This window comes from Protopterus annectens, chromosome 3.part1 (genome assembly GCF_019279795.1).
Source record: "Protopterus annectens isolate FY-2018-M chromosome 3.part1, PAN1.0, whole genome shotgun sequence".
In the NCBI taxonomy this organism is placed as follows: Eukaryota; Metazoa; Chordata; order Ceratodontiformes; family Protopteridae; genus Protopterus; species Protopterus annectens.
In genome coordinates, this window is record NC_056732.1 from 2,417,589 (window position 1) to 2,430,205 (window position 12,617).

The 12,617-nt window shown below is 38.3% G+C and overlaps 1 protein-coding gene across 3 annotated transcripts in view; it reads right to left on the reverse strand.

Moving 5' to 3' along the window:
* Positions 1–231: 231 nt before the first annotated feature.
* Positions 232–12,617, reverse strand: part of UMAD1 (UBAP1-MVB12-associated (UMA) domain containing 1) — a 703,877-nt gene continuing 691,491 nt past the window's right edge. For all 3 annotated transcript variants that reach the window (XM_044066488.1, XM_044066486.1, XM_044066487.1), the window contains one exon: positions 232–1,088. In XM_044066488.1, the coding sequence (XP_043922423.1) occupies positions 831–1,088 (258 nt within the window). In that variant the 3' untranslated portion in view covers positions 232–830. The remainder of the gene's footprint in view (positions 1,089–12,617) is intronic.

Sequence of the window (12,617 nt, forward strand, 5' to 3'; positions counted from 1 at the left end):
CTCTGCCACAATAGCATTTATGACTTTTTGTCTCCAAATGGCAAAACAATATACAATACCACTCTGTGGACTGAATGACATCAGTTGCAAGACAAAATGCTGCAACAGTACGAAAATTAAAGGGCAGATGGGGAAATGCTTCTTATCCTAACATGTCAGCAGTGGCTTGAATACCAACAGTGATAGCTCTTCATTCATACAAGCAAAAAAAGAAAGCAAAGGCTGCCAATGTGGAGGGTCTTATTAATGTTTTAGTATTATCGGTCATGCTTGCGGAAGATGCACTGTAAAAGGAAGACCAAAAAGCAGTGACCAAGTCCTGCCCTCACCAACAATGTTCTTTCTGGAGAAATAATATGAACATATAAATTCCTGATACAAGGAAGGAACCTTGAGCACTGAAAATAGATAAGTAACATCCAAGTGTGAAAAGTGCACAACTGGTAACTTATGTAAGGAAGTCAATATAAAGAAAAGACTACAGATTAATCAAGATTGATAAACACATGCACTATATTAACAAATAAGCACGTTTAAGGATGAAGTATTTCTTAAAACTTACACATATATAGCACACTCTTTAAATTAAATTTCAAAACAATGAAAATATACAAATGAGAGCATAATGCTTACAATACTGTATAACTGACTAATGAAGACTGATTAATATCCAACATCAGGATTTACTATCTAAACAGAATTACATGAATTGTGTTTTTTTTTTTTTTGCAAACAGTGCTGGTATTGCAGAAATTAATATTTTGTTGCATATGCAATTTAAGACGTCCATGTTTTATCTGTGGTAAAAATAAGGCAACAAATGTATTACATTAGGAGTCAAACAGCACTGAGTTTTCCAATTTAAAATCATAATGGAACATAGCTAAGCTGTTGAAGTTCTGGGACAGGAATGTATCTGGACAGCCATTGAAGAGATTCTGCATAGCCTGGACATGTGGAGTTAAAGTGAAGGGTACATCACTTAGAAGATCTGGCATTACTGAGGCACAAGCAGTTGTCTGGTTTGTCTGTGGTACTGACTGAGCTGTATTAGAGACTGCGGAGAACTGAGAATCTGCTGTAGGTATCTGAAAAAAAAAACAAAAAAAGTCATGAACAAACACTGGATTTTTCTCCCAACAGTTAAAAATATATTACAAGAAGTACTAGCTGATGATGACTGAATAAATACTTTGATGTTTTAGCCCTCAACAACTGTAAAGACAAGACCCCTTAATTACAGCAGTGCATTTGCAATAGAGTAGCATGCAAGAGACTTGGAGAACCAAATTTGGTAACGGCAGACTGGAATGATGCTCCTAACCATGGAGTGTAGTTACAACAGTCACAGAAACAGAATACATGTCTCTCTACAGTATGCTGATCTTGCTGGATAAATGGCAGAGGTGCCACTATCTTTGTTTCAAAGATCATTAGTGCCAACTGGCATGCCATCTATAATTCTTCATCCTTATCTGCTGCTGTTCGGCAGTCGCAGGCAGATGTTCTACATAAGGCTGTTATTCCAGATGTCAGTGCTGTACAGTTATGGAATATACAACAAATCTCTTACTCCTCCTGCATCACATGCAGTTTACAAATTACTGGGCTACAGCTGGCAACAGCATCTCCAAGAACACAATGCCACCTATGTGACGATTCAAACTTGAACATAAATTCAAGTTACTGTTCTGATAATGTTACCTTACAGCGCCAAAGTATTATTGTGGGAGGTATTTGCATAAATATAATGCACTCTCACTCTGTTCTCTAACTGTCTAGCAATCCAGCCATCCAGTTTGCTAAATGGGTTAGTCCAAATGACCATTTTCAGCTAAGACATGGATGAAAAGCACAAGTAAGATGGGAAGAACTGAACTATTCAAAGACATATACACAGCCCACAAAAGGCATACGGTAAAACAAAACCACCGATGCAGACTCTTAAGTAGATGAAATCAGGTATGAATTAGTAATAGTTATATGTGTTTCAGACATTTAATACACTGTAGTTCTGCACTTCAAACAATATAATGGAAGCACTTACTAAACAGCTGGATTTAAACTGTGATGTGGTTACACACATTCAAGAGTTTATCAAAAGACAGGAAACACTATAGACTAACTGATGGCAAAAAGTGAAAGCACACTGCTGTACCTGGGGATAGATTTCAGTTAGGTATAATCAGATAAGAAAACCTTCCATCCAATGTCCCAAAAGAAAGTATAATGTAGATAATAGAGAAAATAGAAAGTGGAGATAAAAAGTTTACACACCCCTGTTAAAATGCCAGGTTTTTGTGATATAAAAATTGAGACCAGAATAAATAATTTCAAAACTTTTCCCACCTTTAATGTGACCTATAACATGTATTTATTTATTTATTTTACATTTGTTAACCGGGCTAGTCCAACTGGATACATGTCCATTTTCAGTGGAGGCCCGAGGAGAAAAGCTCCACTATCTAATGCATAATAACAAAAATACATTCAAAGTACATATGTAATTTAAGACACAACTAAAACAGGCATTTAAAATTACATAGGGAATTAAGACACAAGTAAAACAGGCATATAGGATTTCCTTTCAGTAAGTTCAAAAAGGTGAATACAGAGACTATCAAATTTCTACAGTACAGGTCAAAGTACATAGGTAATTTGAGATTCAACTAAAACAGGCATTCATAATTACATAGGGAATTTAAGACGCAACTAAAACAGGCATTTAGGCTATCTTTTCAGTAAGTTCAAAAGGTGAAAACAGAGACTATCAAATTTCTTCAGTACAGGTATATAAAATGTGAGACAGAAATAATTAAGGAGTTTAAAAGCAAAAGATAGAGTTACTAGAAAATTTTAGTTTGAAGTTGAGAGAGTCAATTTCTTAGGTAGAGATGAAAAATAAAATGGAGAAATAGAGTTGGGAGACAGTGCAAAGGATGCAGGAGAAGGTAGGAGGTGCGTGATCAGCTAGGGTTATTGCAAGAGCAAAGCCAGTGATTGGTTAGAAAATGTTTCAGTTGAGTTTTAAATAGTGTGATAGAAGTTTGGGCTAAGAGGTCTGTAGGAAGTTGATTCCAAATTTTACCAACTGAGTTGGAAAATATAGAGTCACCTGCTGTATTCTTTGATAGAGAGGTTTGAATCAGTATTTTATTGGAAGAGCGTAGGGTTTTTAGGTTGTTATAGGGTTTTATCAGGGTGGAGAGCATTGGTATCTTTTCTGGGTGGCGAAGGGCTTTATGGGCAGTTGTAAGCTGATAGTATTGAATTAGGTGAGGTAACTCCAGCCACCCTAGGTTAAGGAGGTTCAGGCAGTGATGTGTTTTATATGGAGAGGCAGTGGCAAATTTGGCAATGTTGTTATAGGCTGTTATAAGCCTATTGATGTTATGTTTAGAAAGATTAGTATATATGGGGGATGCATATAGTAGAGTAGAGATAAGATATGTTCTGGCTATGGTAGTTCTTGCTTCAGGAGTTAAGAAAGATTTGATTCTGTAGAGAGAACCTAATTTTTGTTAGTTGCTTTTATGATAGAGTTGATATGAAAATCAAATTTTAGTAGGTTGTCGATAGTAACTCCTAGAAGTTTGGTTGTTTGGTCAGGAGAGATAAGGGTGCCATTGTTAGAAGTAAGTGTGAAACTAATAGGGGGAGACAGGTGTGTGGGTGAGAAGAGGAGAAGTTTAGTTTTCTTAGGGTTTAAGAGAAGGCAGTGATTGGAGAACCATTGTTCTATGGTGGTAAAAGTTTTTTGAGTAAGTGAGTGGAGGTCAGCTTGGGTTGTGGCAGAGCAGATGATGGCGGTGTCATCGGCGTACTGAATGCAAGTAGTTAGTGGGGTGGCTAGATACAGGTCGTTAATAAAGATGGAAAATAAAAGAGGACCTAAGATGGAGCCCTGAGGTACTCCTAAAGTGGTAGGGAGAAGTTCGGAAAGATTGTTGTTCCATAAAACAGCTTGTTTCGATTCTGAAGATAGGAAGTAAACCAGCTTAAAGCAAGATTATTGAGAGAGAGAGATTTTAAACAATGTAGGAGGAGTTGGTGATTCACCATGTCAAAGGCTTTTGACAGGTCTACAAAGAATGCAGATGAAAGAAGATTGTTATTCGGTTTATATTAATGGAGTCTATGAAGGATAATAAGGCTGTTGTGGTGCTATGGTAGGGACGAAAGCCATGTTGGCAAGTAGCTAGAAGGTTATTAGATAGGAGGCGATTTAAAAGCTGTTTGTGGATGCATTTCTCCATTATTTTAGCAATAGGAGATAGCAGTGCTATAGGGCGGTAGTTCGAGTACTCAAATGAATCGCCTTTGAAGAGAGGGATGATGTGGGAGAATTTCCAGAGTGAGGGTATAGTACTTTCTTTTATGGTTCTGTTGATTAGAATAGAGATAGGGTAGGCAATAGCTTTAGCACCTAGCTGGAGATATTCCGCTGGCAAATTGTCAGCTGAGGGGGTTGAGGGTTTGAGTTTCTGAAGTAAATTAAGAATATAGGAAGTAGGTATGGGTTTAAGTTGAAATAGAGGTGGAGTGCAGTTAGTATTACCTAGTAAAGAGGGGTCAGGGCTTTGTTGGTTGGCAAGTTTAAGTATGGTTGAAGTACAGAAGTTATTGAATGCGTTAGCTGTTTGTAGGGGAGAGTCAGGGCAGGAGCCTAGTGGGTTGGGGGTTTCAACCTTGCCGGGGGATAGTAGTGAGTTAATTGATTTCCAAAATTTTTGTGGTTGGCGGTGGGAGGATTGCTGTAGCTTGGTGTAATAGTTTCTTTTATCTTGTTTGATAGCAAGCTTAGTCTTGTTCCTTTTTTGTTTGAAGCTAAGGTGATCAAAAGAGTCTTTCGTGGTTCTCCATTTAGTCCAAGCTTTATTCTTACTAAGGATAAGTTGTTTGGTGTTGGTTGTCAGCCATTGACCTGTCTTAGATTTCAATCGTATAGAACGGATGGGGGCATGATGATCGAGAATAGTAAGAAAGGTATTATTAAAGTGGTTGACAGCTTCATCTGTTGGGAGAGTTTTTAGAGGTGACCAGTTAATCAAGCTGAGTTAGTTTTGAAACTGCTGAAGGTTAAAATGTTTTTTGCTGCGAGATGAGCGAATTAGGGGAGGTGTTGTTAGATGAGTTTTGTGCTTAATGATGTATGTGAGAGAGTGGTCGTCTGGGAGGGTACCTGTTGAATACATTTGTTGGGGACTATTAGTCAAGATCCAGTCGAGAATGGTTTCTTTGTTATTGTTTTTATTTGTTCTAGTTGTGGAGTTAATGGTTTGATGGAATCCATGCAGGTTAATAATGGTAGACGGATTAGTTTGTTTGCACATGTTCCAATCAATATTAAAGTCGCCTAGTAGTATTGTTTCTTGAAGGAGATTAATTGAAAACCAGTTTAGTAGGTCTTCTAATATGGGGGAATTGTTGCCTGGGGGAAGATAAGTGCAGATAATATTAATAGTTTTGTGTGAGTTTAGGGAGAGTTTGGAAATAATCAGTTCAACATTTAATGTCATGTGGTGGGGTAAGGGCTGATTTACTTATTTCCAGTCCAGTTTTGAAGAGTATAGCTACTCCTCCACCTTTTTTGTTAAGACGATCTTGTCTTAGGATGTTATAGCCAGGGGGGATAATTTCGTTATCTTTTATTGTGGGTTTAAGCCAGGTTTCAGTAAGACAGAGAATGTCAAACTGTTGGACTTCTAGTAGGGCATGAAGAGCAGGAAGTTTGCTACATATGCTACGGATGTTAAGATGAGCAATTGTGAGAGATTTGGGAGGTTTAGTTTGTGGTGTAGACATAGATTTCATAGTTTGGGAATTAGGGGATGGTTTGTCTGTGTTTGGGCCTGGGTTGGGGTGGATGTCCCCATCAATTAATGATAAACCATGAATAAGGTTAGTTAGTTGTGAGGTTTTGATGCTGTGCAAGTGTTTTGTGAGTGTACACTTCAATTGAAAAACAAACAAATCTGTTAGGGGAAAAAATATAAAAAATAAAAAAAATGTACAATAAGCTGGTTGCATAAGTATGCACACCCTTAAACTAATACTTTTGAAGCACCTTTTGATTTAATTACAGCATTCAGTCTTCTTGGGTACACACCTGTCATCAATTAAAGAGACTCTACTTAACCCCAAATAAAGTTCAGCTGTCCTAGTAGGATTTTTCCGACATTTACTCAGTTGCCTGCTACAGCAAAAGCCATGCTTCACAGACAGCTTACAAAGCATCAAAGGGATCTTGTCAGGCAGGGGCAGCTCGTCCTATCAGACTGCCGGACTGCAGCCCTCCCACCTAGAAAAAAAAAAAAAAAAAAAATCTGTAAAACAAAAGAAAAAAATTCACGAGTCCCAATCCTCTGCGCATGCGTGGACAACTCAGACTGCCTTTACCAGCAATCCGGATATGGACAAAGAGGTACCCAGCAATCATCGCTGTGAGATACCAGGAATCTGTGCGGTGACAACCGCACATAACAGAGGAGCTCTGGACTGCTTCAGCCGCAGTCAGAACCCAATGAGGAGGAGGACTGAGCTGCTCTCGTGGGACTTTCAGTGCACGGGCTTCGTGGATTCTTCAGGTAGGTGTTTGGATTGTGGGCTTGTTTCTTTCGCTGGATTTTGGGCTGGACTGATGTAGGTGGATTACTTTGTGAAGTACCTTGCTTCGTTCGCTGGATTTTGGGCTGGTAGGTGGATTACTTTGTGAAGTACCTTGCTTCGTTCGCTGGGTGTGTGAGTTTGGGCTGGTAGTGGTAGGTGAAGTACCGGGTAGGTGTGCGTTCTCGATGGTAGGTGAAACAAAGGGGAAGGGCGTGTGTGTGTGTGTGTGTGTGTGTGTGTGTGTGTGTGTGTGTGTGTGTGTGTGTGTGTGTGTGTGTGTGTGTGTGTAAAATGCCCCAGTTACTATATACTGGTGGCTAGAGAGAACAAATGGTGGTGGGTATACTCAGGCTTGAACCCTGTACCTTGTATGCAGATGTTAAGGACATGAATTCCCTACCTACCACCATTTGTAAAAGAAAATTGCAGATTTTTGCTTCATATTTGTTCTTATCTGTTCCTCATAATATCTGTGGTTTCTAAATGTTGCAATACTTGATATTTGATGGTGCAGTGGTAGCATTGTTGCCTCACAGCTGCAGGTTCTCAGGTTTGATTCTTGGCTGGGGTGCCTTCTGTGTGGGGTCTGCATCTTCCCCCTGTGTTTGTGCGGGTTTGCTTTTGTGTCCTCCCATGTTACAAAGACATGTCTGCATTATTTCTTCCTGGGCCTCTGCTGAAAATTGTTTTTTTGTTCCAAGTCAGATTGTCCTGATTAACAAGTGTTAAATAAAATTGACAGGCATTTGAATTTCAAACTTCAGGTTTCTGAATGTTTAATTCCCTACATATTTGATGGTGCAGTGGTAGCATTGTTGCCTCACAGCTATAGGTTTTCTGGTTTGATTCTTGGCTGGGGTGCCTCCTGTGTGGAGTCTGCATCTCATCCCTGTGTTTGTGTGGATTTGCTCTGGTGTCCTGCCATTTTACAAAGACATGTGAGTGCAGTATTTCTCCCTGGGCCTCTGCTGAAAATTGTTTTTGTTACATCAGAAGTAAAATTGACAGGCATTTGAATTTCAGACTTCATATTCTTCAGAAAATACATAGTAACACAACCTTTTATTCTATTCTAGCAATTTTCTAAGTTTAAGATGAATATTTGAAATTTGTCCTTATTTTTGGGACTGTATTACCCCATTATTGGCTTTGTCCAGGTATTTTTGTGCTAAGGTTGACAGCTATGGCAAGAACTGAATTCACTGAATATGTTTGAGGGCTGTATTCCCTCATTACTGGGTTTGTCCAGGTGTTTTGTGCTAAGAGGTTGACAGCTATGGTGAGAACTGAATTCATTAAATGATAGCCATTTAAGTTTCAGTCTTCCTCTCTTTCACAAAGCAGCTGATAGTAGTGGTATGTTGCTCTGACTGTTTTGCACAGGGACATTGGTATTAAAATGTATGGTGGTAACACAGCATTTTTATTTCACAAAGCAGCTGATTTGGCATAGTGGTATGTTGCTCGGACTCTTTTGCACAGGGACCTTGGCAGTAAAATGTATGGTGGTAACACAGCATTTTATTCTAGCAACTTTCCAAGATTATACAAGCAATGTTTAATGTGTCCCTGGTTTTTGGCCTTTTGACCCCCCCCCCATACATTTGGCTTTTTCCAGATTTCATGTGCTGCGAAGTTCAGATGCAGTTGAGTATTGAGTAGATTTTACAAGGAGCTGAGAGCTGCAGGGGAAGAGAAGTTTAGTGCTGCTTATGCTAAGTCAGCTTGCATTGTTAATAGCACAACAGGTTGTGTACTTGCTTTTGATGCAGAAGGTTGTTGGTGCTACTCCCACAAGGGGTGAATGCTACCATACTGAAAAAGTTAAGATACTAACTATGAGCCTGTCATCAGTTTGCCATCCATTTACTATTGCAATATTACTAGCTTATCATTTTTAATGTAATATAGGCAATTTATTCCTCAGGGGCATCAGACACTATTTTTCGGTGAAAACCATGAAATATAAAGGTGTTTGCTAGCAGCAACCTCTTCATTAGTTACAGATTTATTTAATGTGGAATTATTTAGATGACTTTTTTACTTCTTCAGAGATTGTGCATATTTACTGATAATGGTGGACTGTAGAATTGTGCATATTTACTGATAATGGTGGACTGTAGAAGTTTGAGCAGACTTTTATGATGGAAATGTTCTGAACTGGGCAGTTCTGTCATTATGGGTGCATGCATTTTGTTTCATTGTTTACTGGAAAGATGTTCTGAATTATGCAGTTTTGTCATTATTGTTGCATGCATTTTGTTTCATTGTTTACTGGAAAAATATTCAAAACAATGGGAAGGTGCATCAAAGAGCACAATTATGTTTCATATGCAAATGGCCTATGATTTGAAAACAGCCCAGAATTCATCTTTATCTGCCACTGGTAAAATGTATTTTCTTTGAATGTGGGTTTCAATGCTGTTTCAATGAATGTGAGTTTCAAGGGCAGAGAAGTTTTAATGCTAAATTTGTTTAGCAGATGTCTTGGTGTTTGTGCTGTAAAATGCAAAATAAAACTTTCACATGAAGTCCAAATCATCATAGAAGTAAATCAGTATGCACATTAGTGTTTATGGTAAATGGCGTGAAATAGCCAAGTAATGGATCATTGGAATGGCTGCAGGGGGAGGCTCCATTCGACCATGATTTTGTGAGGGGGAAGGGTGGCAAACTTAAAGACAGCCCCAGCTGAACTATACCTGCCAACTGTCCAGATTTTCAAAGAATGAATAGATTTTTGCTTCTTACTTTTGGTTTGTTCCTCATTAAATGTGTGGTTTTCTGGCAAATCGTTTAGGAATTAAGTCACTAAATAATGACACACTGAGTTTCAGACTTCATAACCTTCAGAAAAATGCATGCTAAAGTAAGACCTATTGTTCTATCAACTGTCTCAGTTTATAAAAGAGCAATTTTTAGTACTGTTTATATGTTCCCCCAATATATTTGGCCTTGTCCAGATTTATTGCATTAACAGGTTGAGAGGTTTATGCAAATAAATTTCTTTATAGAATTAGGCATAGCCAAACCTCTCAACTGTCCCTGATTTTGGCTCAAAATGTTGCTCTTCCCCCTAATAATCCCTCCGCAAAATAGCAATTTTGGAAGAAAACATGGAGGGTTTACAATTAAGAAATAACTGTAATAATCAGAGTTATAGATTACTTTTATTTCAGAAATGCATGTAGATTCTTTTATTTTGTCAGCTACTCAAGTTAGCAGTACTAATATTAAAGTGTCCCTTCTTTGACAGGTTCCCAGCTGTATTGTGTGGCTATTTTATATTTTTACATCACATTTTGGTCCATTTTTCATAAAATTGTGTTTTTTTTTGGCAAATTAGTGACAAATCATTAAAGAGTGAAGTTAGAAAATAATGACAGACATTTGATTCATACTAATGCAAGACCTATTCTATTATCTTTCTAAGTTTATAAGAGCAATATTTTAAAAATTGTCCTTATTTTTGGGCCTTTGTCCCATTTCTTTGTATGGCTTTGTCCAGATTTCTTGCTCTGAGGTTGAGAGGTATGACAAATGTGTCAGGGCGATCACAGTCAGCCAGAGACATTTCAAATTGTGACATACTTGTTGCACCCCACTCCCCCATGTAGTGACTCTGGATGTGTCGAAGCAAGGCAAGGAGTAGTTATGCAGTGTAAATCTGCAGAGTATCCCCCCCATCCAAGGTAGACACAAGTACTAGAGTAGCTTTTCATCTGTCCTTGATTTTTGCAGAATGGTCTGGTTTCTGTCATATTTTTTGCACTGTTGATTTATGCTTATTACTCAAAGTGCCTGTTGCTCTGTGTTTAAGTAGCAATACTTTAATGACCATCAGATAAGCTTGGCTGAGATCGTAAGATGCAAGTAAGCTTTAATAATCATACTGTTAAAGAATTGCCAACATTGAAAGCCTTTCTGTTGTTGCCATGTAGAGAATACATAACTAGATAATGTATATGCCTTGGGTATTGAAATGCATATGACAGTATTTGTAATAAAGGACAGGATTACATTATTTTAAGAAGCTCATTACACTTGGAGACTTCCAGTCATCTCTGCAGGCTACCCGTAAACTAAACAGAATGCCACTCGTGTGATCCATAACCTGTACAGTAATCCTTTTAAGCAATGTATCTTGAGCTTATTTCTTGTTTGCTTTTCATTTTTTACTTTGATCATGTTTTCCCCATGAAACAAGTAGATAGTTGTCAGGCAGCAGGTCTTTTTTTGGATAAGAAACATTTTTACAAGTGGGGGCATCAGAGATTTCTACTTTCAGCATGTTACTTGGTACTTTAATAAAGCTGAATATAAATTATAATTAGAACTGCAGTGCAAGAAGTGGTTTGCGTTGAGTGCTGCTTGTTTTTCTTAAACATGATTTTGACTGGCTTTCCATTAATGTATTTAAAAAGTAATTTATTTTTTTCATGCCTCACAACCTTTTTGTTTCCATCTAGATATTAAGTAAGCTGTCATGCAGCCAATGCACTGAAATATTTTTATTCTTCTACACTTCATTTTGTCTTGATTGGACTCTCATAATGATGGTTTGGCACCCAGGGCAGTGTATTTAGTTAGTTTTTGTGGTTTTGAACATAGCTCCTCCCCTTTCTGGTTGGCCACACCCCTTCCCATTGACCCCACCCATTCAGCTGTTTCCTGCAGCCCCCCCTTTGATTTGAAGTCACCAGTCACCACTGTCGTCAGGACAAGGGTACAAATTTCCACAACATCGGATATACCATGGAACACAGTGAAGACAGTCATCAAAAAGTGGAGAAAATATGGGACAACAGTAACGCTGCAAAGAACATCCCTACAAAATTGATGAAAAGACAAGATGAAAACTGGTCAGGGAGGCTGCCAAGAGACCTACAGCAACACTTGGGAAGCTGCAGAAATTTCTGGAAAGTACTGGTTGTGTACTATATGTGACAACAATCTTCCGTATTCTCCATATGTTTGGGCTATGGGGTAGGGTTGCAAGGCGGAAGCCAGAAAAACATCCAGGCCCGGATAAAATTAGCAAAAAAATACAGCAAGTCTCCCAAAAGCATGCGGGAAAACATGTTATGGTCTGATAAGACCAAGGTTGAACTTTTTGGCCAGAATTCCAAAAGGTACGTTTGGCGCAAAAACAACACTTTGCATCACCAAAAGAACACCATTCCCACGGTGAAGCATGGTAGTGGCAGTATCATGCTTTGGGGTTGCTTTTCTTCAGCTGGAACTGGGGCTTTAGTCAAGGTGGAGGGAATTATGAACAGTTCCAAATACCAGTAACTTTTGGCCCCAAACCTTCAGGTGTTTGCTAGAAAGCTGAAGATGAAGAGGAATTTCATATTTCAACATGACAATGACCCCAAGTATACATCCAAATCAACAAAAGAATGGCCTCACCAGAAGAAAATTAAAGTTTTGGAAATGGCCCACCCAAAGCCCAGACCTAAATCCAATAGAAAATCTGTGGGGTGACCTGAATATGGCTGCGCACAAGAGATGCCCTCGCAATCTGACAGATTTGGAGTGCTTTTGCAAGGAAGAGTGGGCAAATATTGCCAAGTCAAGATGTGCCATGCTGATAGACTATTACCCAAGAAGACTGAATGTTGTAATCAAATCAAAAGGTGCTTCAAGAAAGTATTAGTTTAAGGGTGTGCACACTTATGCAACTAGCTTATTGTATGTTTTTTTATTTTTTATATTTTTTCCCCTAACAGATTTGTTTGTTTTTCAATTGAATTGTACAGGTTATAGTTCACATTAAAAGTGGGAAAAGTTTTGAAATGATTTACTGTGGTCTCATTTTTTTATATCACAAAAACCTGGCATTTTAACAGGGGTGTATAAACTTTTTATCTCCACTGTATATTCCTCCCTGGTACTACATCAATTTGGTTTTAAAATTATATATTCTTGAGGTGGCTAGGGCACTCTTACAGAAGGCTTTCTCTGTTTTGTCAACTTAAATGATCTGCAATGTAAATGCATAACAC